Source organism: Leuciscus leuciscus (genome assembly GCF_965113295.1).
Source record: "Leuciscus leuciscus genome assembly, chromosome: 11".
In the NCBI taxonomy this organism is placed as follows: domain Eukaryota; kingdom Metazoa; phylum Chordata; class Actinopteri; order Cypriniformes; family Leuciscidae; genus Leuciscus; species Leuciscus leuciscus.
In genome coordinates this window covers 3,985,011-4,012,794 of record NC_138735.1, presented here as the reverse complement: position 1 = coordinate 4,012,794, position 27,784 = coordinate 3,985,011, and the positions used below count along the sequence as shown (strand labels likewise).

The 27,784-nt window shown below is 39.2% G+C and overlaps 2 protein-coding genes across 2 annotated transcripts; both read left to right on the top strand.

The window, feature by feature from the left end:
• cidea (cell death inducing DFFA like effector a) lies at positions 1-22,264 on the top strand. Its single transcript, XM_082184377.1, has 9 exons — positions 1-97; positions 2,029-2,162; positions 2,694-2,817; positions 3,117-3,202; positions 3,450-3,644; positions 5,267-5,402; positions 15,240-15,395; positions 20,944-21,116; positions 21,887-22,264. The coding sequence occupies exons 1-9, from the start codon at positions 20-22 to the stop codon at positions 21,993-21,995; spliced, it is 1,191 nt and encodes a 396-aa protein (XP_082040503.1). The 5' UTR covers positions 1-19; the 3' UTR covers positions 21,996-22,264.
• Positions 22,265-22,723: 459 nt separating this feature from the next.
• On the top strand, positions 22,724-27,445 carry tubb6 (tubulin, beta 6 class V). Its single transcript, XM_082184359.1, has 4 exons — positions 22,724-22,880; positions 23,915-24,023; positions 24,360-24,470; positions 26,252-27,445. Exons 1-4 carry the CDS (start codon positions 22,824-22,826, stop codon positions 27,313-27,315), a joined length of 1,341 nt encoding a protein of 446 aa, XP_082040485.1. The 5' UTR covers positions 22,724-22,823; the 3' UTR covers positions 27,316-27,445.
• Positions 27,446-27,784: the final 339 nt, after the last annotated feature.

Genomic DNA, 27,784 nt, shown 5'->3' with positions numbered 1-27,784 from the left:
TAGAACAGCTGTTACACGTATGATTCAGCTTTCGGACACGAGCAGCAGTTGCGGCGGCAGCAAATTGACCATCGCCAAGGACATTATTTCTGTGATTGTAAGTATTCATTTAATTAGAATATGATATCTATATAAAATGTTTGTTTTGTACGCTGTGTTGTTAGTGTCGTTTTAACCCTTGTATGGTGTTCGGGTCTGTAGGACCCGGTTTCATTTTTTATCAAGAGAAAAATTATACGATTCATTATTTTTTCAAACTCAGACTCATTGGCCTTGGCGCATTTTCTGTGAAGAATATATATCTGAACACATTTTCAATGACCACACCACACACACACACAGGCTGTCCGGCTAGACCCGGGGCTAATAAAAGTGTGGGAATTGTAGGTCCTGTGTACCTTTACTCTGTCCTCCTCCTGTCAGAGCATGTGTGTGTGTGTGTGTGTGTGTGTGTGTGTGTGTGTGTGTGTGTGTGTGTGTGTGTGTGTGTGTGTGACGTGTGTGTTCTTGTATATGGTTTATGAGGACACAAATGTGTATAATGACATGGGTATTACAACGTAAACATGGTTTATGAGGACATATGTGTCCTTCTAAACCAAACGGCTTAAAAAACATACTAAATCTGTGATTGGTAGGTTTAGGGGTAGGGTTAGTGTAGGGGGATAGATTATACAGTTTGTACATTAGAAAAACCATTACGCCTATGGAGAGTCCTCATAGACTCACATATCTGAGAGAGTGTGTGTGTGTGTGAGAGATTGTAAGTGTGAGTGTGTGTGTGTGAGATTGTAAGTGTGAGTGCAAGAGTGAGTTCTGTGTTTCTTAAAGGGATACTCCACCGAAAAATGAAAATTCTGCGCATCATATACTCACCCTCATGTTGTTTCAAACCTGTATGAATTTCTTTCTTTTGCTGAACAGAAAGGAAGATATCTAGAAGAATGTCAGTAACCAGACAGTTTTAGATACCATTGACATCCATAGTAGGAAAAAAATATACTATGGAAGTCAATGGTATCTAAAACTGTCTGGTTACTCACATTCTTCTAGATATCTTCCTTTCTGTTCAGCTAAAGAAATAAATTCATACAGGTTTGAAACAACATGAGGGTGAGTATATGATGACAGAATTTTCATTTTTCGGTGGAGTATCCCTTTAAAGGGTCAGTAAGAAGCCAGTATTCTAACTGGAGAGCTAACTGTACGTTCACACCGCCGCCGACTTGAGCTGCAAAGAAGCTCTGGCCGCCCTGTCAAGGACGCTTGTCAAAAAGTACGGGGAAGCTTGTTGACGCTTTGTAGACGCCCATATAGATCATATAGATAGACGCCCTATCGACCGCTACTGCCTACTGGCGCGGGTGAGCTGTGGGGCCGCCATCTTAGACCGGTCACCCGCTCCACTCAGTGTAATCTGTATGGCAGGTGCAATGGGCTTGTTGCATAAATAGAACGTTCTATATTTCCGGGTTGTTACGGTAGGCTGCACGACTTCCGGTTACGTTGACGTTATCTCCTGTCAGAGAGAGAGAGCGCAATAGTTTAGTTATGAGTTTCTTAAAAGTGAAAGAAAAACGAATTAAATTTCAGCGTCAATCCAGACGAACGTCTTTACACTGCTGTGTGGCAATGTGTGGAAATTCGTCGAAATACAATGGAACGATTAGTTTTCATCGCTTCCCTGTGGATCTTGAGGTGAGATCAAAGTGGCTAGTCAAGATCCGCAGGGATAGCTTCACTCCAACTGAATGCACTCGTGTCTGCAGTTGTCATTTCCTTTTTGAGGATTTTGTAATGACGACTGGGGGGGAGAAACGACTGAAGAAAGGCAGTGTCCCTTGTTTGTTTGCCTGGAATGAATTCAGCGTACCGGCACCTCTGCTTAATGTCTGGCAACGTCGGCCAAGGCCTCCTTCCCCTGACCTACCGATGGCGTCTGACAACGAGATGGTCACAGAGAAGGAAGTATTACATTGTGATCGCGCCTACTTTGTCACCCCCACTACTGCACTTGTCACACATCAGCTGGCAGATGAAAACGAAGCCCTGAGGAGGAAGGTAGAGGAGCTCCAACAAGAAGTCCAATCACTGCAACTGCAGTCTCGGTTTGGACTCCAACACCTCCAAGGATCCGATGAGGATATTCGTTTTTACACAAGGTTGGTCCATGCTATTATGCAATTGTATGTAGCAGCCTAACTCTATGTGTTTCTGGGTTGCAGTGGGGGTTATAGTACTGAAAATCTATACTCAAGTACAATTACTCCCTTAAAAATGTACTCGAGTAAAAGTAAAATTTCCTTTTTGAGAAACATACTTAAGTAAAAAAAGTACGTGGTTTCATTTTTTAAAATATGTTTATGATGTGCTGGAAAGTGTAAAATAGTTAATACGGTTTAAAACAGCGGAATATGAGGGTACACGTTCCTTGAAAAAAACTATTTTTTAACTCATGTGCGTTACAATTAGTTGCGTTATTACCAACCCCTGCTGGGTTGTGAAGGCTGTCTCCAAGGGCGCAAATTGCTCCTAGTCCCCCTTGTTTAAAGCAACACTAGCCCAAGCCTCATATACAGCTCCATACCTACGTAGCATAGTTCTGTCAACAAAAGCCAGTAGTCAATAACATGTCAGTCATCATGTTGTATTATTATGAACAAAGTTCTAAAGTGATTATAATTTCATTGCAGATTTACATCATACAAGCATTTCCAGGCCTTTTGGCAATTGGTGGAGCCTGCTGCAACAACTAAAATGGTACGGATCACCAGTGTCCATGCTGCCTCCAAAGAACCTAGCCTTCTGAGACCATCGGTAAGTTATGTTGTTAGTTTGTTACAGTTTACTTGACATATCTTGACTGTCAAAGGCTCCAGTATTAATCAAGGGTGTTTTCAGCTGATTTGTTAGGGCAACATACATTAAAGGGATAGTTCACCCAAAAATGAAAATTCTGTAATTTCCTCACCCTCAAGTTGTTTCAAACCTGTATGAATTTCTTTTTTCTGCTGAACACAAAAGAAGATATTTTGAAAAATGTCGAAAATTGCTCTGCTCCGTGAATTTCATGTCGGAAAATCACCAATAAATGTAGTTATTTTATAATTATTTAGTTTTTCAGGACTCCAGTCCTGAAATGCAAACACAAACTGTGCAGTGAGCCGTTACTCATCTTCAGCAGAGCACAAATGGCCAGCAGGTATTTTTAAACGTATCAAATTTCATAATGGTATTATAAGTCAGACTGACTCATATCAAATTCATAGAGAACTGCATGGTTCATCCCAGCTGTGGTTTACAGACCTGCAATTCATTATACACTCACAGCTTATAGAACAGAACAGCCTTTATAGCTTAGTGTGAGGAAAAGACCTGAAATAGGTCACTTGTACTCATTCATTACAAAATTAATTATGTGAATTTGATGTTTGTTTTAATTTGAGCAGTGCCCCCTGGAGTCGAGTACGGTGCACACTTGACCATTACATCAGTCCAGCAACACAAACTCCTCCTGTGTCACACGTTCTGCTCAGCTTAGAGACTCTTCCAGCCACAGCTCAGTGCATGTGTTTCCTAACATCTCCAGTGCTTCTGGGAAGTATGGACTACGCTAAAACATTAGTTCCTACATCTGTAATGAGGTAAGACACTATTTAGGCTTTATAAATAATAGTTTTTAGGCTTTAATGTTGGCGAGCAACAGGATTTTTGGTCATTTATGAACATATTCTCTGTTTTATTTTAAATCCTATAGTAACACTTTAAGGATCAATTTGTTAACATTAGTTAATGCGTTAGTTACATCATATATTTAGGCTACAGCATTTATTAATCTTGGCCATATTAAGTTCAACATGGTATTTTTAAATTTTAAATTTGTATACATTAAAAATGTTTTAAAAACAAATGAACAGAATAACTATATTTCTAAATTAACATTAAGCTAAATTAATAAATGCTGTTAAATATTTATTATTCATTGTTAGTTTATATGTACTGTAACAAATTGCCCCTTGTTGTGAAGTATTATCTTTTTAATAGTATTAACTAACTAGCTGAATAATGACACTATTGTTTTTTTTAGAGCTGCTTTACAGCAGAATTAGTTTCTGTTTGCATGAAATGTCATTACTTTCCTGTTTATCTCTAAAGCTGCTTTGAAACAAACTATTGCATGCAATTCTCAAATGCACAAATCAAATAATTAAACGCCTGTAAAATGTGACCACATTTTATATTAAGAGCTGTTTTATTTCACAATAGTGTAAGTGATCTGTACTACTATTATCTGCTGTGTTTTATCAAGCATTGCATTATAGGCACGATAACAGACAGTAAACATTTCACGTCCTGTTTATATAACCATAACTCACTCTTAAAGGGATAGTTCACTTTGAAATTCATTTTTGGTATGTTTTAGCTTACCTCAAGGGCATCCAAGATGTAGGTGTCTTTTTTTCCGCAGTAGTTTCAATTTTGATATTTTTAGGTCAAACCGTTCTTGTCTGTCAGTCATATAATGCAGGTCGATGGTCACGGTCTCAAAACACAAGCACAGAGTCCAAATTAAAACAATTCCCCGTAGTCCAAATTAAACAATTCCCCATCGTAAGTACACATTGATGGCCTAAGACACGAAACGAGCGGTTTGTGTGAGAAAACGAAAAGTATTTATATCATTTTTACCTCTTATACGCAGACATGTCCAAGTGATCTGATCTGACGTGTACGCAGACTGGTGCATAGGTATATACACACTAGATGTCGCCTTGTCTACGGCAGTTCATTGGAACGAATGTCTTTTAAGGCGACATCTAGTGTATATATCTATGCACCAGTCTGCGTACACGTCAGATCAGATCACTTGGACATGGCTGCGTATAAGATATATATGACTGACAGACAAGAACGGTTTGACCTAAAAATATCAAAATTGAAACTACTGCGGAAAAAAAGACACTTACATCTTGGATGCCCGTGAGGTAAGCTAAAACATACCAAAAATTAATTTCAAAGTGAACTATCCCTTTAACAAACCAAACTATTTGATCAATGGCAAATTGCCTAGGTCACCAATGTCCGTTAAATCCTTTCAGAAAGCTGTTATTTCTGGAATTCAGACAAGCTGTAGTCAGCCTGAGTCCAGAAACTATAGACTGTCCTGAGGTTGCAGGGCTAGTTCTGAAGTTATAACAATTATTTCTATACCTCAAACTCTTGTCATATTCAAAGTGTCTGATCTAACTGTACTAAACCTCCCCAGGTCTGTGTCGTCGATGACGTCTCTTGCCCAGCGAATGCTGCCTCCTCCTCAGGCCCGTCCGTACAGGGTGTGCTCGCAGAACCGGCGCAGGAGGACGGGCTTCACGAGCACCTCTCTAGCAGACCTCAGGGAGCAGGTCAGATTATACTAACATTCAAGGAGAAGTCTCTTCTGCTCTTCATTTAATACTATGGAAGCCCGTTTCCGCCACATTGAGTAAAAAAAAAAAAGATTCTTTAAGTCATAATAATGAGAAACTTTCTCGAAATAATGACTTAACATCTCGTAATAATGAGAAACTTTCTCGAAATAATGACTTAACATCTCGTAATAATGAGAAACTTTCTCATAATAATGACTTAACATCTCGTAATAATGAGAAACTTTCTCATAATAATGACTTAACATCTCGTAATAATGAGAAACTTTCTCGAAATAATGACTTAACATCTCGTAATAATGAGAAACTTTCTCATAATAATGACTTAACATCTCGTAATAATGAGAAACTTTCTCATAATAATGACTTAACATCTCGTAATAATGAGAAACTTTCTCGAAATAATGACTTAACATCTCGTAATAATGAGAAACTTTCTCATAATAATGACTTAACATCTCGTAATAATGAGAAACTTTCTCATAATAATGACTTAACATCTCGTAATAATGAGAAACTTTCTCGAAATAATGACTTAACATCTCGTAATAATGAGAAACTTTCTCATAATAATGACTTAACATCTCGTAATAATGAGAAACTTTCTCATAATAATGACTTAACATCTCGTAATAATGAGAAACTTTCTCATAATAATGACTTAACATCTCGTAATAATGAGAAACTTTCTCGAAATAATGACTTAACATCTCGTAATAATGAGAAACTTTCTCATAATAATGACTTAACATCTCGTAATAATGAGAAACTTTCTCATAATAATGACTTAACATCTCGTAATAATGAGAAACTTTCTCGAAATAATGACTTAACATCTCGTAATAATGAGAAACTTTCTCATAATAATGACTTAACATCTCGTAATAATGAGAAACTTTCTCGAAATAATGACTTAACATCTCGTAATAATGAGAAACTTTCTCATAATTATGACCTAACATCTCGTAATAATGAGAAACTTTCTCAAAATAATGACTTAACATCTCGTAATAATGAGAAACTTTCTCGTAATAATGAGAAACTTTCTCGTAATAATGAGAAACTTTCTCGTAATAATGAGAAACTTTCTAGTAATAATGAGAAACTTTCTCATAATAATGACTTATTTTCTCGCACTTCTACGCATGAGCATAGCAGCGGGGCAGAAGGGCGTGCCACGCTATAGCGACATCCCCTTCCCCTGGTTAAAGCCATGTAAATGCATCACAGCCAAGCGGGAAGTTGAAGCCGGCCGCGTGCCACCATCTTGTAGCAGAACTTCACCTGCTGTTAGCATCCCATTGACTCCCATTCATTTTGGCGTCACTTTGACAGCGAATAACTTTACATCTGAGGCGTTTGAAGACTCCATTTGTCCATTATTTATTTCTAAAGAAACACGACAATGTATAAAATGCTCCATTACCTTGTAGCTTACGTTATGGCCCCGTAAAAACAGTTTTTGTAAAAGTAGGCTAACGATTGCGTCATAACCACGCGACTCTCTGTCGCACAGAGATTACCGTATTGACAGGAGGAGGAGCTCACGGGCAATCGGGGAGACGTGGAGGCAAAATGACAAAATAATTAATCAGAATACCTAGCAAAAGTTTCTCCTGCTCCTAGCTCGTGGACACCTCCTACTCACGATCTCCGTCTCTGCAAGATTCGGAAGGGAATGATTCAGATTTCTCATGCCACAGCCACTAGAAGACAGACGGGTTGCTCACGTCACATCTACGTCGTCAAGCTCAGTTTGAGTCTGCGCGTCAGGAACGGAAGTCCTAAAAAATCGCTGAAAATGGGCTTCACTTGCCTCAATTGAGTTCCAATGAGATGACTCTGTCCATTTCTTATACTGTCTATGATCACAGCAAACATGGCACGCTCTGCAGTGAATAACATTAATGATAAATGATCAGTATATGAGACGGGCTTCCATACTAGATAGTCTTTTATTCATTTGTAATATTCATTTGTATTTTTGTGTATGAACAAGTAGCAATACAGAAGGGTGATCCATGGATTTCAAATAGATGGAGGAATGATAAGACAGCACATCCAAATCTGTTTAAGAACACTTCATCTGGAAATCTGTGTAGGGGTCCATTCATACAGAACGCGCTTTTTCGTTGCTTTTCTAGGCATATGCGCACTAGACGGACGCTCGCTCGCTCTTTTGCAGCGTCTCGCGCATGACACGGCGTTCTAAAAACGCGGCGCTCAATTCAAAAGAAGTTCAGCTTTTAAAAACACGTCTCGACCTTGCGTTTTCCCCCATTCCACTGCCCACTTATGTGTAAATGTCCCCAAAGTCATAAACATCTTAAAGGTGATTTCTGTAGGCCTATTGATATCTTCCAGATGAACCTGCACATCAAATATCCGCAATATCTGCAAAATACGTGTTATATTAACACACATACCCATATATTTTATGAAGATGTTACACTTAAACTTGACGAATAAATGTAATATTCCAACTTTAATCTGATAGTTTTGTAAATTCATGTAACAATTTCCATCTGTGTGCAAAAGCAGGCGTCCTTCGTTACCATGGTAACCGTCCTGCTTCTGCATTCCACTTTCACACCTTATCGTGCGCATGGAAAAGTATGGAAGATATAGGCCTACTGATGATGTTATTTAATGATACTACAGATTGCACTTAGTAGATCACACTGACTTTAATGAAATCAACTGTTTTACAGAGCGTGCCATGTTTGCTGTGATGCATTTACACGGCTTTGACCAGCGGATGTCGCTAGTGTGGCACGCCCTTCTGCTCTGCGCATGCGTAGAAGTGCGAGAAAATAAGTCATTATTACGAGAAAGTTTCTCATTATTTCGAGAAAGTTTCTCATTATTACGAGATGTTAAGTCATTGTTTCGAGAAAGTTTCTCATTATTACGAGATGTTAAGTTATTATTTCGAGAAAGTTTCTCATTATTACGAGATGTTAAGTCATTATTACGAGATGTTAAGTCATTATTACGAGATGTTAAGTCATTATTACGAGATGTTAAGTCATTATTACGAGATGTTAAGTCATTATTACGAGATGTTAAGTCATTATTACGAGATGTTAAGTCATTATTACGAGAAAGTTTCTCATTATTACAAGAAAGTTTCTCATTATTACGAGATGTTAAGTCATTATTACGAGATGTTAAGTCATTACGAGAAAGTTTCTCATTATTACGAGATGTTTAAGTCATAATTACGAGAAAGTTTCTCATTATTTTGAGATGTTAAGTCATTATTCCGAGAAAGTTTCTCATTATTATGATATGAGATGTTAAGTCATTATTATGAGAAAGTTTCTCATTATTATGACTTAAAGAATCTTTTTATTTTACTCAACGTGACGGAAACGGGCTTCCATATAATACAGTAATATTGTGAAATATTATATTTAAAATAACCTTAAAAAAGTAAAAGTAAAATAAAATAAAAATTATCGCAAAATTCGGACTTTTTTTTTCTTGCAGAATTGTGAGCTTCCATAAAAGTCTATACTTTTGCTTTTAATTAATCATCAAAAGTCATCAAAAGTATTAATTTCTTCTTTTTTTTTTTTATCTTACTGACCCGGACTTTTTTTCTGATTATTTCGTTTTAATTATTAATTATTATTATTTATTTATTTATTTTTAAAATGTGCAAAAAGTTTTTAGTAATACTTAGTAATACTAAAAAAATAAAATAATAAAAGTCATGGAAATTTTTGAGTTTCTATGCACATTGGATTCAACATCTACCGTCATGATTGGGAGGAGAATGTGAACGTCATTCTCGGCCAATCATTGTGGAGAATGACTCTCTCTCTCTCTCTCTCATTAGCACAATTTAACGTTCCTTTTGTATATTGTATACAAAGTTGTATATCATAAACAAGTAATCCCTGTATGTTTTGCAAAAAAATATATATATAAAATCCGTTCCAGCCGTGGCGCTTAGTTCGGTTGTTTCCTAGCGGAGGTCAATAGTTTAGCAATAAAGTAATTTGCAGGTCGTGTCAAAAACGTATGACTTTTCAACTAATATATCTATACTAATTATTTCTGCAGTAGAAAACGTTGTGGCACCAATATAGGCTACTATGAAGGGGGCCCTTGGGTTGGCTATAGCCCCAGGGCCCTATGTGTTATTAATGCGGGCCTGTATATATACTAATATTTGCACCATTCATAGTATGTGAAGTCTCCCCCTCTCTCTCTCTCTCTCTCTCAGTGCATGCTGGGAAGTGGAAGTGTGTGGGAGGGTGATCACGGTGAGAGGGAAATTTGAACACGGTTTCTTGACTATTGTTTTGGGAGCCTATTGGGAGGATTTCTATGTAATTTCGCAAAACTAGTTTGGTTTTAGCCTGTTACCTTCTCGGATTTTTTTCTACGTGTAATAGTCGAGTATTGATCGTGTCGGGGACAGAGATGGCGTCGCACGGGAGTGTGCAGGCGTCGTCTCTGTCACTCCGTCACGGTATCAGGTGTGTCACGAACGCCGGCGAGTCTGTGGAAGACGTGTTGTTGGATGTAGCTGAACGCGTCGGTCACGACAACATTGTTTCTGCGTCCCGAATGAACAAAGCGGTGGTGGTTTTTCTCAAGGATGAACAACTAGTGACTCGTTTGATCGAAAGCGGGATTTCGGTAAGTGGTGCTTTTATTCATGTTCAACCGTTAGCAACACCAACAAGTAAAGTAACCATTTCCAATGTTCCTCCGTTCATTTCTAATGCTGATATTGAGCGCGAGCTTTTGCGGTTTGGTAAACTTGCTAGTGGAATCAAAATGGTTCCACTTGGCTGCAAAAATGCAGCTTTGAAACATGTGCTGTCGTTTAGGCGGCACGTATTCATGTTTTTGAACTCGCAGACTCTTAATGTGTCGTTTCGATGCATGTATGAAGGCAAATCGTACATGTTATATGCGAGCGCAGGTGAGATGCGTTGTTTTGAATGCGGTGGTTTTGGGCACGTAAGGTTATCATGTCCTAATAAAACCGAGGCAGGCCCGAGTGGAAGTGAAACTGCCGTGCGAATAGATCCACATGAAGATCAGGTTGTTGTTGTTAATGTTGAGAATGATGAGGAAGTTCCTACTGAGAAAGTAATAAATGATGAGGTGGTCTCAACTGAGAGTGTGAGGAAGGACAATGAGTCGTCTGTTGAGAATGAACAAATGGATGACGGTGATGTTGAAGTACAGATGTCTGAAACAAATGTCGATTCGAGGATTGAAGGTCAGAGAAGCAGAGATTGTGTAGTGACCAAGTCTGGAAGAAATGAGGATCAAAGAAGTGTCAGAGAGGTAAATTCATGTGAGCCTAAAGAAAAAATACAAAAATTAGGTGAGGAAGGAATAAATGAGGCTGATGATGAGGAGGGTGGTTTTCTATCTGATACTTCGGATCTGTCAGATATTTCTCAGATAGGCTGTGATCAGATTTACTCATTGGATGAGATAAATTCGTTTTTGGATGAGACTTTTGGAAAGGTTGCTGATGTGAAGAATTTCTTTCCAGATGTAAAGAAATTTGAATTTTCAGTTTTATACTGGCAAAAGAGGGTAGGAGAAGAAAAACTGAACACACGGAAGAGGTTTTGCTTGAAAAAGTTTCTCACTAAACTTAGAAAGGGGAAAACCCCAGTTAAAAGTAAATCAAATTGATTTTGCGAAATGAGATACACATCAAGGGTGTCTTTGCAGTGCTTTCTGTTTCTTCTGCCTCTTTTTTTCCTCTCTTTATATCTCTTTATGGATATTTTGAGAATAGGATCTTTAAACATTAATGGAGGGAGAGATAGGAATAAGAGAGCAGTGATATCAGAATATGTTCATCTGAAAGACATCAATGTTATGTTTTTACAGGAAACGCATTCAGATAATCAAAATGAAATTGAATTGTATAGATGGTGGGAAGGTGAATGTATTCTGAGTCATGGAACAAATTTAAGCGCAGGAGTAGCGATTATCTTTTCCAAACATTTGGATCTAAAGATCCTATCCACTATTGAACTAGAAAAAGGTAGAGTTTTAATAGCAATAGTAGAAATTAAAGAGTTAAAATTTCTTTTCATTAATGTATATGCTCCAAATTTAGGTCCACAAAGATTAGAATTATTTGAAAAGTTAAGCATTGCAATAAGAAAATATGATGATGGAAAAATGTGTGTAATAATGGGAGGGGATTGGAATTGTACTACTGATTTTGTATTGGATAGGAATGGGCAAGAACCTCACTTACAGTCTAGTAATATGCTCCTCAGGATAACTCAGGAACTAGAACTGGATGATGTGTGGAGGAATAAGAATCAGTTAACAAAACAATACACATGGGTTAAAATTTTGGATTCTATTGTGAAGGGAGCACGACTGGATAGAATATATGTAAATAAATCAGACAATAATAGAGTCATGAATGTTGGTATATCTCCTTGTGGGTTTTCTGATCATCATATAGTGACTATTGATTTTAATACTAAAAGCATGTCACATTCAAAATCTTATTGGCATTTTAATGTCAAACTGGTGCAGGATAAGCTATTTTGTGAAAAATTTAAATGTTTTTGGGAGAGTTGGAAAGTAGAAAAAGAAAGCTTTGAAAATGTAATTCAATGGTGGGAGGTAGGAAAAGTCCAAATCAAGATTTTTTGTCAGCAGTTTTCTTATAATAACACTGTGATTGTAAAGAGAAATATTGAGAGTTTGGAGAAAGATATTAATGAAATAGAAAATGTAATTGATTTGAATGTTTCGGGTATGACTAAGGATTTAAAGAAAAAGAGATTGGAGTTGAAAGCACTGTTAGAGGAAAGAGCAAAAGGTGCCTTAATCAGAGCAAGGATATCTTCCATTAAGGAGATGGACGCTCCAACAAAGTTCTTTTTTAACTTGGAACGTAAAGTAGTAAAACAAAAAAATATGCTTTACCTTCGGAAGGACAATGGCACATTAACTTCAAATCCTATCGAAATGAGGAAAATCGCAGTGGACTTTTATGCTGAACTTTTTGGGTCAAAAGACTGTGATCCTGAGAGTATGGATCAGTTATTAAAAGGACTGCCTATTTTGAAACCTGAGGACAGAAAAACCCTGGATAAATTAATTTCATATGAGGAACTTTCAGAGGCCGTAAAGCAACTGTCCACAGGGCGTTCCCCGGGAGTAGATGGTCTGCCTGCTGAATTTTATAAATCATTTTGGGACATTTTGGGAGAGGACTTTTATAATGTAATCTGTGAATGTTTTCAAAAAGGTGTTTTACCCAGCAGTTGTCAAAGAGCAGTACTATCCCTTCTACCAAAGGCTGGTGATTTAGGGTTGTTGAAAAACTGGCGCCCTGTCTCTTTAATGTGCCAAGACTACAAAATATTGTCTAAATGTTTAGCAAATAGATTAAAGAAGTTTTTGAGCATTATTGTGAGGAATGAGCAAACGTACTGTGTTCCAGGACGTACAATAATGGATAATTTATTTCTAATAAGAGATGTTATGGACCTTTCTATGAATGAGGATTTTAATATTGGTTTCTTATCGATTGACCAAGAAAAAGCGTTTGATCGTGTGGGTCATGAATACCTTTTAAATGTTTTGAAGGCATTTGGGTTCGGGGAGACTTTCATTTCTTGGATCAAATTACTGTATAGAGGGGCTTCAGTAATGCTTAAGGTTGGAGGGGGGCTGAGTTGTCCAATACCTGTGAAGAGGGGAATTAGGCAGGGGTGTCCAATTTCCGGACAACTATATAGCTTAGTTATTGAGCCCTTGCTTATTAAACTAAGAAATCATTTGAAAGGTTTTCACATACCAGGGGATTTTAATGGTTCAAGTGTTTCTGTTTCAGCTTATGCTGATGATGTCACTGTGTTTATTACTGGATAAGGGGACATTCAGATACTGTCTAAAAGTTTAGCTTTATATGAGAGAGCCTCCTCATCAAAAGTAAATTGGGCAAAGAGTGAGGGTTTTGTTGTGGGTCCTTGGAAAAATGGTGGGCCACCTAAGCTTCCAGGGGGATTACAGTGGAATACGGAGGGAATTAAAATTCTTGGAGTATTTCTGGGTAAAGAAAATTATAGACAAAAAAACTGGGAGGGTATGCTGGAGAAGGTGTCAGCCAAGTTGTCTAAATGGAATTGGCTATTACCTGAACTATCCTACAGGGGTAGAGTCTTGGTTACAAATAACCTGGCCGCCTCCATGCTATGGCACAGACTAAATGTGCTGGATCCTCCAAATGAACTGATAAAAGTTATACAGAAGAAATTTGTGGACTTTTTTTGGTCGGGGCAACACTGGGTTCCTGGATCCGCATTATATTTGCCTTTACAAGAAGGAGGACAAGCTCTGATAGACATCAGAAGCAGGATTATGACTTTTAGACTGCAAACAGCACAAAGAATATTATATGAAGAAGATCTGGGATGGATTCGTGTTGCTTGTGCTATTTTAAGGACAGCATCTGGTCTTGGTTATGAGAAACAATTGTTTTTACTGAGCCTTAAAGAGCTGGACTTGAGTAATTTAACCCTGTTTATCAGTCAATGTTGAGAGCCTGGCTTGATAATTTTAATATCAACAGAGATCTTTCAGAACCAAAGGAGTGGATAATGGGAGAGCCATTGTTTTATAACCCACTGATACAAATGAGAACTCTGTCATCGGGAAGCTTGATGAACTGCCTGGCGGGAGCTGGCCTCAAGAGGATAGGAGACCTAAGAGACCTCAACGGATGGAAGACGGCTGCAGTACTACAGCGTGAGACGGGTGTTCGATCTCTCCGTCTTCTGCAGCAGGTGTTAGAGGAGGTGCAGAGAGCATTGCCTGGAATCTGCAGGGAGGCACTGGAAACTCAACCAGCTCAAGAGTGGAGGAGAAACTATCAGTTTCCATCTATCAGTGTATCTGCAGCTGCAAAAGATAATTATGAAGATGCTGACACAATATTAACTTTTAAGACCCCGGAGATGGGACAGTTTCGTGAAACAACTAAAAAAGCTATCTACTTTACTTGCGTTAAAGTTGCCCATCAGACTGTTTTAAAACGAGTACGAGCAGGGAGGTGGACAGAAGTGTTTGGACCAGACTTTAAAGGATCCTGGAGGTCTCTGTACAAACCTCCCATTGAGAAGCGTACAGCAGACCTACAGTGGAGACTTATTCATGGTGCTATAGCTACAAACAGACACGTGGCACACCTGAATCCAGCAGTGGGGAGGGAATGTCCTTTTTGTGGAATTGAAGAGACAGTTGATCACTTATTTATTAATTGTGTGAGGTTAGGCAGTCTTTTTATTATTTTAAAAAGTTTGTTTGAAGGTTTTGGTAAAGATTTTTCCAATCAGTGTTTTATAAGTGGTCCTAAATATACATCTCATGAGAGAAGAAGAATATGCTTATTAAATCTTTTGTTGGGTATGGCCAAAATGGCAATTTGGAAGACTCGAAAGAATAAGTTATTGGGTATAGGTACAGTAGATGCAGAAAATGCTTTTAAAGGCATGGTGACTGCTAGAATTAAAATTGAATATACATATTTTAAATTGATTAATGATATTCAAAAGTTTACTGAAATATGGTCCGTGGAAGGAGTTTTGTGTGAGGTTTTGGATGACATGTTGTATTTCAAATTTTAAAGATGTTTGAAGTATAAATCTTATATGTGTATTGTATATTTATTATAGGTGATTTTTTTTTTTGTATTATATGATCAGATAGGAAGTCTGGTATTTGGAAAAAGTTAATGTAATAATAAAGTCGTGTTAAGCCTCTCTCTCTCTCTCTCTCTCTCTCTCTCTCTCTGTGCAGGTGGCCAGTTCTTTCTTGATGACGTGTCAGTTGCTCACACTGGTGCTGGAGGATGATGGGACAGCGGTGGACTCTGAGGCTTTTTTCCAGTCTCTGCCAACTAATACTCTGTTCATGGTCCTGGAGAAAGGGGAAGTTTGGACCCCTAGCAAACTGGTACAGCACTTACATATGTTATGTACCCCTTTTAAAAAAGATCTAGGGGTGAAAGGGGTGTAACAAATAAACCCCAAGTCCCAGTCCCAGGGCTGATACACAAGAAAGCTCAGTAACACCAGTTTGAGCAAACAAACAGAGGTAATTTATTTAACAGAATGTGGAAAAAATACTTAAGGCTTCAGGAGGGGAAAGGTCAAACAATAAACAAAAAGTTCCTCTGACTAAGGTTTTAAAAAATAACTCGCCTATCAAACGAAAAGAAAAAAGAAAAGAAAACACAGAGATACTTCCATGACTTCCTCTCTAACTCAAACACAGGAGAAAAAGGGTAATTTCTAAAATAAATGGCATCCACCTCCCTTACAAAACAAATATTCCACTTTTACTTAAGCAGTTAAAAAAAATAAAACTGAGACACTCTGCTACTCTCAATAACTTCACCTTAGCACTATAGGTAAAGCAATCAACAGTCACTTAGGTAGACAAGAGTTTAAACAAGAGCTTAGATCACAACGCTGGCACTGGAATATGGCAGTTGTAAGGATGGAAAACCCCAGCCTCTCTCCCCGGACTGCAGCTCAGAAGGTTCCTTTATACTCCAGCTAAAGCTCAAAACAGGAGTCAGGTGGCACTCATTAGCCTGCCAAGCAGAGAGAGCAGGAGGAGTAAAAGAGACAAGATCACAGTCTACACACACACATACACACAGGAAACACAATATTGTTAATTAAATCATACAAGACAAAATAACTTATGTCCCTATGGACGTAACATATATATATGTATCATTTTAACTGAACAAAATCTGTTATTGGTTAACTGTAAGTCAATTTACAAAAAGTGTCATTTTCACTGTAAAATATTATAAAATTTGTTTTGGGAAGTAAAACGTATAAATGACAAAATACAGTGCAAATCTGCCTTATTGTACTACTACTTTTACAGTAAAATATGCTTCTTTTTTTTTTTACAAATAGTTTTTCATTTACACCAGGGATAAATAAAATCATAAAAATGTAAAATTAAAATGAATTAAAAAAAATATATATATAATAATAATAAATGTATTTACCTGCCTGACATTAACCGACATCACTGAACCGTGAACATGCAAATGTGTTGTTAAATTATTCAAATAATAACTTAAAAACTCAGGGGTAAAGTAAATATCAAGTAAATATTATATTTAAATTTTGAAGTGAAGTGATTCAGAGTTTGGGAATCCCGCTTTTACATTAATAAACAGTAAAATAAGATATTTCAGTGCTGTATTTTAGTCAAGGTAAGGCCATCTTCGATTCTCTTGTTCTTTTGTAATTTTAATTTCACATAATCCTGTATTTCAGTTAGACGCATTGGCACTTTAGAGAAATAGCCGCGAACGAAACACATGTAAATGTTTATAGCAATCTAATTTGCACGTAACTTAAGCCCTTGCTCCTAGCACTTTAGATTTGACACATTTTGCCGTTATTGACTTAATTGCCCGAACGAAACAGCTGTACTCACTCAAGCGGTGAGAGCATTATCTGTATATCTGTGTAATTTGAACGCTGCCGCGGAAGCGACAGCGGAAGCATTCAGCTCTCGTGTTCAGCCTCCTCGTGTGAAGACCGACTCGGGTAAAGACCAGCGACTCTACCTGCGCGACTCCACCGAGCAAGGACACCAGAAAGGCACTTACGTATCACCTCTTCCCTTTTTCTTCCCTCTACTTATCTTATTGTTCACCTTAATCAACATGTGCTTTCAATACATTCCTGTTATCTCTCGGCAACGTCCTTTCATCACGCGCAATAGACAGCGCAATATGGCTAATCGGCGTCCCATCCTCACATCCTCACATACTCCTCTCTCTCTTTCCGTGGGTCTATGGAATTGTCAGTCAGCAGTCAATAAAGCTGACTTCATTCCAGCCTTTGCATCTCATTCTACTCTTAGTATCTTGGGCCTGACTGAGACCTGGATTCGTCCAGAAGACTCAGCAACCCCTGCTGCTCTCTCTAGCAATTTCTCCTCCTCCCACTCCCCTCGCCAGTCTGGGAGAGGTGGGGGTACAGGGCTTCTCGTTTCTAACAATTGCAAATACTCCACGCTCTCTTCTCTATGCAACAACAACTCATTTGAATATCATGCTATTACACTTACAACTCCCATTAAAATCCATATTGTAGTCATTTATCGCCCCCCAGGTCAGCTGGGTAACTTTGTAGATGAGCTGGATGTGCTGCTGTCCACTTTCCCTGAGGACGGCACCCCACTACTAGTCTTCGGTGACTTCAACATTCATCTCGAAAAGCCACATGCAACAGACTTCACCTCTCTCCTAGCCTCTTTCGATCTCAAACGACTCATCACCACAGGTACTCACAAATCAGGCAACCAACTGGACCTGGTTTACACACGCAACTGCACCACAGAAAACATCCTGGTGACACCTCTCCACGTTTCAGATCATTTCCTCATTACTTTCAGTCTACAACTCTCTACCCCTGCACCACCACCCCCACCACCAGTCACTTTCAGACGAAACCTGCGCTCACTTTCCCCCTCCCATCTTTCCTCTGCCGTATCATCCTCTCTTCCCCCACCCTCACAATTCTCATCTCTGGATGTGAATACCGCAACGGACACCTTATGCTCCACTCTAATCTCTTCTCTAGACATTATCTGCCCTCTCTCCTCCAGGCCAGCACGCGCTACTCCCTCTAACCCCTGGTTATTTGAGGTTCTTCGGGAACACCGGACCGAACTCAGGGCAGCGGAGAGGAAATGGCACAAATCAAAAGACGCATCTGACCTGAGTATGTATCAATCTCTCCTCTCCTCCTTTTCTGTTGATGTTCATGCTGCAAAATCTTCATACTTCCACAACAAGATCAACAGCTCCTCCAACACACGATTACTCTTCAAGACATTCAACTCTCTCCTCTGTCCACCTCCACCACCACCCGCCTCCTCCTTAACTGCTGACGATTTTGCGCACTTCTTCACCAACAAAACAACAGCTATCAGCAGTCAGTTCTCAGCTCCACACACACAGGAACCCAGACCGACCCCTTCCACAGCCAATATCCCTCTGTCCTCCTTTTCTTCGCTAACCGAGGAAGAAGTATCTACACTTCTCCTCTCCAGTCACCCTACCACCTGCCCGCTTGACCCCATCCCCTCACACCTTCTACAAGCCATCTCTCCCACACTTCTACCATCACTCACACACATCATCAACTCATCCCTCCATACTGGCACCTTCCCTACAGCATTCAAGCAGGCTCGGGTTACTCCACTGCTCAAAAAACCCACGCTAAACACATCATTTGTAGAGAATTACAGACCTATCTCTCTCCTACCATTCATTGCGAAGACACTTGAAAGAGCTGTCTTCAACCAACTAACATCCTCCTTGTCTCTAAACAACCAGCTGGATGTCAACCAATCTGGCTTCAAGAAAGGATATTCAACTGAGACTGCATTACTGTCAGTCACAGAAGCCCTACGGATCGCAAAAGCTGCTTCCAAATCTTCAGTCCTCATTCTCCTGGATCTGTCTGCTGCCTTCGACACGGTGAATCATCAGATCCTTATGTCCACCCTCTCATCACTGGGCATCACAGGAACTTCACTCCACTGGTTTGAGTCCTATCTCACAGGTAGGTCCTTCAAGGTCGCATGGAGAGGTGAGGTATCCAGAGCACATCAGCTGACCACAGGTGTTCCCCAGGGTTCAGTTCTTGGTCCCCTCCTCTTCTCCATCTACACCACATCACTGGGACACATCATACAGGCACACGGTTTTTCCTACCACTGCTATGCTGATGACACGCAGCTCTTCCTCTCCTTTCAACCAGATGATCCCACAGTAGCTGCACGGGTCTCAAGCTGTCTGGCGGACATCTCCACATGGATGAAGGAACATCACCTGCAGCTCAACCTGGCAAAGACTGAGCTTCTCGTCCTCCCTGCCAATCCGTCTCTACAGCACGACTTCACCATCCAGCTAGAATCATCATTAATCACCCCATCAAGATCGGTCAGAAATCTTGGAGTAACGTTTGATGACCAGCTGACCTTCACAGATCACATTTCAAAGACAGCTCGATCATGCAGGTTTGCACTGCACAACATCAGGAAAATCAGGCCTTTCCTAACTGAGCATGCAACACAACTCATCGTCCAGGCCCTGGTCATCTCTAGGCTTGACTACTGCAATGCTCTTCTGGCTGGACTTCCAGCATGTGCAACCAAACCCCTACAGATGATCCAGAATGCTGCAGCTCGTCTTGTCTTCAACGAGCCCAAGAGGGCCCACGTCACTCCTCTGTTCATCTCTCTGCACTGGCTACCTCTCGCTGCTCGCATCAAGTTCAAGGCACTGACGCTTGCTTACAGAACTATCACAGGCTCAGCTCCCTCCTACTTTCACTCACTCCTACGAGTCTACATCCCTACCAGACACCTACGATTGGTCAACGAGCGACGTCTCGTGGTTCCATCACAGAAAGCCACAAAATCACTTTCCAGAACATTCTCATTCACAGTTCCATGCTGGTGGAACGCTCTCCCCACCCTCATCCGGAATGCAGAATCCCTGACAACATTCAAAAGACAGCTGAAAACCAATCTCTTCCGTGAGCACTTAACCTTATAGAGAAAAAAAAAAAAAGGTCCTTTCCCTTTGAAACATCACTTATCAGGCTTATGCTACTCTGAATAATACCTGAACTTCGTATTTTGAGCACTTCTTGCGTTGTTGTTGCTTTTGCCTCTTTATGATGACTCGCTGAATTTTGTCCTAATTTGTAAGTCGCTTTGGACAAAGGCGTCTGCTAAATGACTAAATGTAAATGTAAATGTAAAATTATGGTCCCAGAAGTGATGCATACACATAACATTTTATGTTATTTCTATTTAAATTTCTACTTATTTCTTATTTTTGTTATGAAGTTATTAATTATGCCACGTTCCATGAAAAAGCTATAATTTTGATGAATTATAATTATTCTGTATACAGCATATCTGTAATACTGTGTGAATTTTAAAATATATTGTGACCAAAATGCAATCCCTGAAAAAAAGCCAGAAAATTTGTTTTTTAGAGAATTTTTGCAAACCACATCTGACAGTTCTTACAGTAAATATAACAGGATATTATTTTCTTTACTGCATATTTTACAAGACATTTTCCCTTTTTGTGTGTTTCATAAGCTGTGCTTAAGCAAACAATGAAGACATATTTGAACCGGTCTAATCAGGATTGCGTTCCCTAAAGCCGGATTAACCAGATCCCAAGTGTTGCTTTATTTGCAGCTGTTCATTTATCAGTTTTATTTTCTTAACAAGAAGATTTAAAATGATCTTCAGCATTTGTTATTTAAAGAGTATTCATTTCATTATTACAAGAGTTATTTTAGCTAACCCATCTTTGTGTTTTTGTTCCACTAGGGCGCAGGCTTGTATTTACCCAGAACTCCGATGACGTAACTGCTTTCAGTCAGTGATTTTGTCTCACAACATATTTGTTTTGCCCTCAATTCATATTTCCCAGGTTCTGCCAAGTTTCCGACAGCCGAGAAGAAGTGGAATTGCCAAATTGAGCTTTGACCTGTACAAGCTGAACCCAAAGGATTTTCTGGGCTGCCTCACTGTTAAAGCCACACTCTATGAAATATACTCACTCTCATACGACATCAAGTGTACCAGAGCCAAGTTCTTTCTGATGTAAGAGATTCTCACACACACACACACACACACACACACACACACACACACACACACACACACACACACACACACACACACACACACACACACACACACACACACACACACACACACACACACACACACACACACACACAATGAATTTCCTAATGCCAGGATATAAATCTGCAATCTTAATGTCAGCATGAGACATAAGTTGCGATAGTCTTTTCTTCCCTATTGTGATGTATATACGAATGAAACGCTTCTGGAACAAGAACAGATGTAGGGCGGGGCTTGATTTTGTCCATTGGGAATTGATTGGATGGTTGTGGTTTGCTATTGGCTGATCTCATGTGAGTGACAGGTTGCCCCGCCCCTGTCATCAGAGAAGAGATGCTGCAAGAGGGAGGGGAAGGTATTCTGATTAAAGATTATGAGGCATGTGAATTTAGAAAAATAATGTGCAAAGATAAATCACTTGTAATAAATACTGCAATATTCCATTTAAAAATAAGAATTGTCCATTTTGATTTGATGCAGGTAAATAAATAATTTTCTTGACACATACAGTTGGATCCAAAAGTCGGACACTACTAGTGAACATGATTCTATCGTTTTATCATCTAATTTAACACAGAACTTTTACCATTGAAAATGCTGTACTTCCAAGAACAATCAGAATCTGATTACCATGGTGCAAAATTCTACCTTGTTGTTATGAAGTCTAAAAAGTCTGTCTGAAAGTGACCATGTATATTAATATTACTCCCTTTTTCCTTCTTCAGGTCTTTACTGCGATGTTTCATGTACGTGGCCAAACTGGCGGGTCAGGTTCTCCTGTGCGGATCCTCCTATGTGTTGCGGTATATTGGGGAAGAGGAATGCTGTAGCTAAACGTCACATCAGATAGAGGGGGAAACATGAATACTGCACTTATGTTTCGCTTTTGCTTGCATGCTTAGACAAACATCAGTATTTAATATGACTGGTATATTACAGTATGTTTTACATGGAAGAACTGCCTATTTCGAGGGTAACAACATTAAATGTGTGTGAATCTGTACTGTGAATAAAAAAAAAAAAGTGAACTAAAGGACATCTTATCATTGTCATCTTTTATCAGGCTTGTGCTGAAAAATGATCTCTAGTTTGACTTGTTTTATGACTGCATTTTAAAAAGACTTTATCTGATTTACTTGAAATGAAACTCCAGAAAGTTCCCAAAGATCCCCTTCTTCCCCGATGTGTTTCTGGGTGACCAGGTTGATTTTGTCGGGACTACACATTTATTGTGTAACAAATGCCTCAAATGTATTTTTTGAGGACATCTATCTGGTAGGCTATATAAAAAGACTATAATGGAAAAGGCAGCAGATTATCATCAGGTAGACTTGTGATAAATAAGCTGTTGTCGTAAAGAGACTGCTCGGAAAAGACAAGTAGGCTACATAAGTATAAATGTCTAGACTTTCTTTAGTTGAAAGTTAGGCTACTCTGAACAAACTGATGTATTGTAGCCTGATATATTATTTTGCAACGTATTGCAGAATCTGACTAGAAGAGAGCAATGACAGCACACTTGTGTGATTGTGCAGCTGATGTGTCATTCAAATTCCGACCAATCGTGTGGAAGCTGAAGCGCGTGTGTCTCAGTGAACTCACAGTTACCCTGCAGTAGACCAGAGCTCAGATTCTGAGGAGCATCTTCACACAACTACAACAATGAGGGAAATCGTTCACATTCAAGCCGGACAGTGCGGCAATCAGATTGGAACAAAGGTTAGTCAAATGTATTTTATTTTCCTATCACACTGTGTCGGTTTTAAACTATATTTTGCACTTTCATAAACAATTTACTGATTAATACAGACATATGGAAACTGAAACTTAGGGGGGTTTTTTAGGGAAAAACGTTTTTGGGAAACTTTAACAAAGTACAGCTGAAGCTGATGATTTTCAGTCATGACAATTCTCTAATAGACTTTTACAGCGCAACATCGCTACTGATTACAGACATATTGAATGCAAAACAGCTGCAGTGCAAACAGTGTAGTTCGATTCTTTAACAAATGACTCGTATGATCCGATTCTTTTCAATGAATAAAAACGTACTGCACGACCAGTGTGATTCGATCCCTGAACGTTAATTTTCAGTGATTAAAATAGGATTCCCGACTCCTAAAGGGATAGTTAACCCCAAAATTAAAATGTATGTGCCCCATTGACTTCCATAGTATTTTTAATTTTTTTTCTACTAGGGAAGTCAATGGGTGCCGTCAACTGTCTAGTTACCAAAATTCTTTAAAATATGTTCTTTTGTGTCAAACAGAAGAAAGAAACTCATACAGGTTTGGAACAACTTGAGGGTGAGTAAATTATGACAACATTTTTATTTTTTGGGGTGAACTATCCCTTTAAGATCCGGTTCTTTTTCGTGAATATCTTTTTCTAGGTATTTCTTACTCTAGTGTACTAAAAACGTTATCAAAATAAACTGTTTAATACCCGTTCAAATGAATCGCATCTGGAATCTACAATACGACTCTCTCTCTCTCTCTCTACAGCTGATTACAGTTTGTCAATGTGTGGTTTTATCATATTTACTGTAGGCCTACTTAAATGTGATCAATGCTTGAGTCATGGTAGGCAACAACCCGTTATATTTTAAGGGCACATCAGTTGCCTTGGGTGTGGCAAGATGTGTCCTACTGTGCGCGAGTATGCAAAGAATCTCAGCACTCAAAGAATCTCGTGCTTTGAAATCTATCTGAAATCACATCCGAACTAACACAAAACAACTGTGTCACATCTAGTTCTGGGAAGTCATCAGCGACGAGCATGGCATTGACCCAGCCGGCAACTATGTGGGTGATTCAGGGCTGCAGCTTGACAGAATTAATGTGTACTACAACGAGGCGTCCTGTAAGTATGTGCATCAGTGTGTGCGAGACTGTATCAGTGCGCTTGTTGCTCCCCCTCACAAACTCACAATGACCTTAAACTTTGAGCAGTGTAGTCAGCTCAGAGGAATTTCCTGGGCTGATCTGACTGCACAAGCATAATGTTTTATTAAAGGATTTACATAAATTGATAAAAACACATATGAATTCATTATTAATATACAAAATGTTGCATTGTTTTATCAATTCATTTATAATCATTTAAGTCATTTGTCATCTGTTTTAGTGATAAAGTTTCACAGAATATCTTTTACAGCAAACAAGATTTATAGCTGTGTGTGTGTGTGTGTGTGTTTAGCTCACAAGTATGTTCCCAGATCCGTGCTGGTGGACCTGGAGCCTGGAACTATGGACAGTGTTCGTTCTGGGGCATTTGGACAGCTTTTTCGACCAGACAACTTCATCTTTGGTACCGTGTCAACATGCCAAACGTTTTTTTTATTTGTAGGTCTTTCAGCTTCAAGCCAAAGAATGTAGGCCACAAAGAACACATAATTGTAACATTTGTTTTTATATGTTCTTAGAACATGTGCTCTTATTCCTTCAAAATTAGTTACAATATTGCACAAAAATGAAGTTTCTTTATTGGCACCGATGGTTCCATGAAGAAACCTTTAACATCCGTGGAAACTTTCCATTCCACAAAAGGTTATTTAAAGTTGGCTTCAAGTATGAATATACTTAAAACCTCCGCCAATATGGATAAATGATTTTGATAACATCACTCTGCACTTCAGCTTCTCATCAGATTTTCTGTCCAATCAAATGCTCTCTAGAATCTGAAGCTCCGCCCCCTACATTATAATTAGACACCAAAGCTGCGGCTGAAATCGGTCACTTGTTCACACGTTTACTTTTTTCTACATGGTGAATGGCACATAGTGCACTATATAGGGGATAGGGAACAATGTAGGGAATGTTTATTTTAAAGCGATATGGAGGAGATAAGGAGGAGAAATGATTAGAGATTAGAAGGAAACTGTGGCTTTTCCGAGCTCTACGGCTCTGGTCAAGCTGTGATACAAACTAAACGCTATTGGCTATTTTAAAAAGGGGAGGAGCTGATTGATATGTCCCGCCCTGTCTTCCTGTTTCAGTAGAAATCGCATCAGAACAGAATAATGATGAGCGTTTCAAGGCACTTCATTGTGCCTTTAAAGTGGAAAAAGGTTATTTTGTGAATTTCTGTGACATACACTACCAGTGAAATGTTTGGATACATTTACACATTCTTTATTGTTACTATTTTTTAATAATAGTTAAACATTTTAACTACAAAATAACTCAAATGGAAGTATGGGGAATTATGTAGTATAGTGATACATATATGTTCCTTTCCTATAAAACTCCTATAACATTTTTTTTGTTGCATTTTCGGAAACAATTTACTGATTAATACAGACTACAGACAGACCTTATATGTATTGTTGAGAAATGAAACTGTGGGTGACTTTAAAATTGCACTTGAATGTAATGATTTTCAGTTATGACAGTGAAAATCTAAACAAATCTAATGTTTAAATTATAGTTTCTTCAACAATGTTTACTTTTGTTATGAAATTCATACATAGATCACGAGGAACTATACATTTAATGCCTACATATATGGCAGGTGGTCACAGTGTATATAAAAGAGGCACAATATACTATGTATACTAAGTGTGGACAAATTTTATTTTGACATGAGGAAATAAATGACGTTCACTAATAAAAATACATCAATGCAGCTGGAATGCATCCCAAGAATGAACATAAACAGCACATAGGCTATGATGAATGCTCCACACGGTTCGCTGTAGTCAGCGGCTAAGAATATTGTATTTCGTTTTCATTGCAAACCAACTGGTTCCACTTTATTTCAATAGTCCACTTTAGACATTCTACTAACTATAAGTAACTTTGCAGCTACATGTCAACTAACTCTCATTAGAGTATGGTTAGGTGTTAGGGTTTCGGTTAGTAGAATAAGTTGACTTGTAGTTGCCAAGTTACTTCTAGTCAGTAGAATATCTGTTGGGGGAGTATCAAAATAAAGTGTTAGCAGATATTAAGCAGACAGTCTACTAATACTCTATTGACAGTTAGTTGACATGTAGTTGCAAAGTTACTTACAGTTAGTAGAAAGTCTAAAGTGGACTATCGAAATAAAGTGTTACCAACCAATCTTCCCTTATTGTATTGCTTTTGCAGGACAGACAGGTGCCGGAAACAACTGGGCCAAGGGCCACTACACGGAAGGAGCTGAGCTCGTGGACTCAGTCCTGGATGTGGTCAGAAAGGAGTGTGAGCATTGCGACTGCCTGCAAGGCTTCCAGCTCACACACTCCCTCGGTGGAGGAACCGGATCCGGAATGGGGACACTTCTGATCAGTAAGATCCGAGAGGAGTATCCCGACCGCATCATGAACACCTTCAGCGTCATGCCTTCACCCAAAGTGTCCGATACGGTGGTGGAGCCGTACAACGCCACGCTCTCGGTGCATCAGCTGGTGGAAAACACAGACGAAACGTACTGTATCGACAATGAGGCGCTGTACGATATCTGCTTCCGCACGCTAAAACTCACCACTCCCACGTACGGGGATCTCAATCATTTAGTGTCTGCCACTATGAGTGGAGTCACCACTTCGTTACGCTTCCCCGGCCAACTGAACGCAGACCTGCGCAAGCTAGCGGTCAACATGGTGCCGTTCCCTCGCCTTCACTTCTTCATGCCCGGATTCGCGCCACTGACCGCGCGAGGAAGTCAGCAGTATCGCGCGCTCACGGTGCCTGAACTCACACAGCAGATGTTCGACGCCAAGAACATGATGGCCGCCTGCGACCCGCGGCACGGGCGATACCTCACGGTGGCTACCGTTTTCCGCGGGCCAATGTCCATGAAGGAAGTCGACGAGCAGATGTTGGCCATTCAGAACAAGAACAGCAGCTATTTCGTAGAGTGGATCCCCAACAACGTTAAAGTCGCAGTGTGTGACATACCACCCAGAGGACTTAAGATGGCCTCCACTTTTATCGGCAACAGCACGGCCATCCAGGAGCTCTTCAAGCGCATTTCCGAGCAGTTTTCGGCCATGTTTAAACGCAAGGCCTTCCTGCACTGGTTCACCGGAGAGGGAATGGATGAGATGGAGTTCACCGAGGCCGAGAGCAATATGAACGACCTTGTGTCAGAGTATCAGCAGTACCAGGAGGCTACAGCCAATGATGGCGAGGAAGCATTTGAGGATGACGAGGAAGAGGTGAACGAGTGAACAGCAGATGCATTTTTTTTTTTGGTGTGCTTTTGAGTATTTTTTAAGCTGTGATTTTTATGTTTTGTATGTGGATGACTGAAGTCAAAGCGTGTTTGCAATAAATGCATTTTGAGGACCATATACATTATACTGTCTCAGAGAATATTTTTGTTTTTTATAATTTAATACACTTGGACTGGAATAATTTATTGATAGTGCTTACTAAATTACCACTCAAAATTTCTTCCAAAAATGTAAATAAATAACATTTAAATTAAAATCCAGTTAATGATTTAACATTCCCTTGTGAAAAAAGAAGTGTGCTAATTGTATTGAGTGTGCACTTTTAGTGTACTTCAAGTCCTAAACTTTATATTTAAAAAAGCTGTACTAGCAGATAGGCTATTAACGAAATAAAAGACCACTTAAAGAGAGTACACTTTCATGACGATTTTCAGTAAATGCTGTCCTTTTTCATACAGCGGAA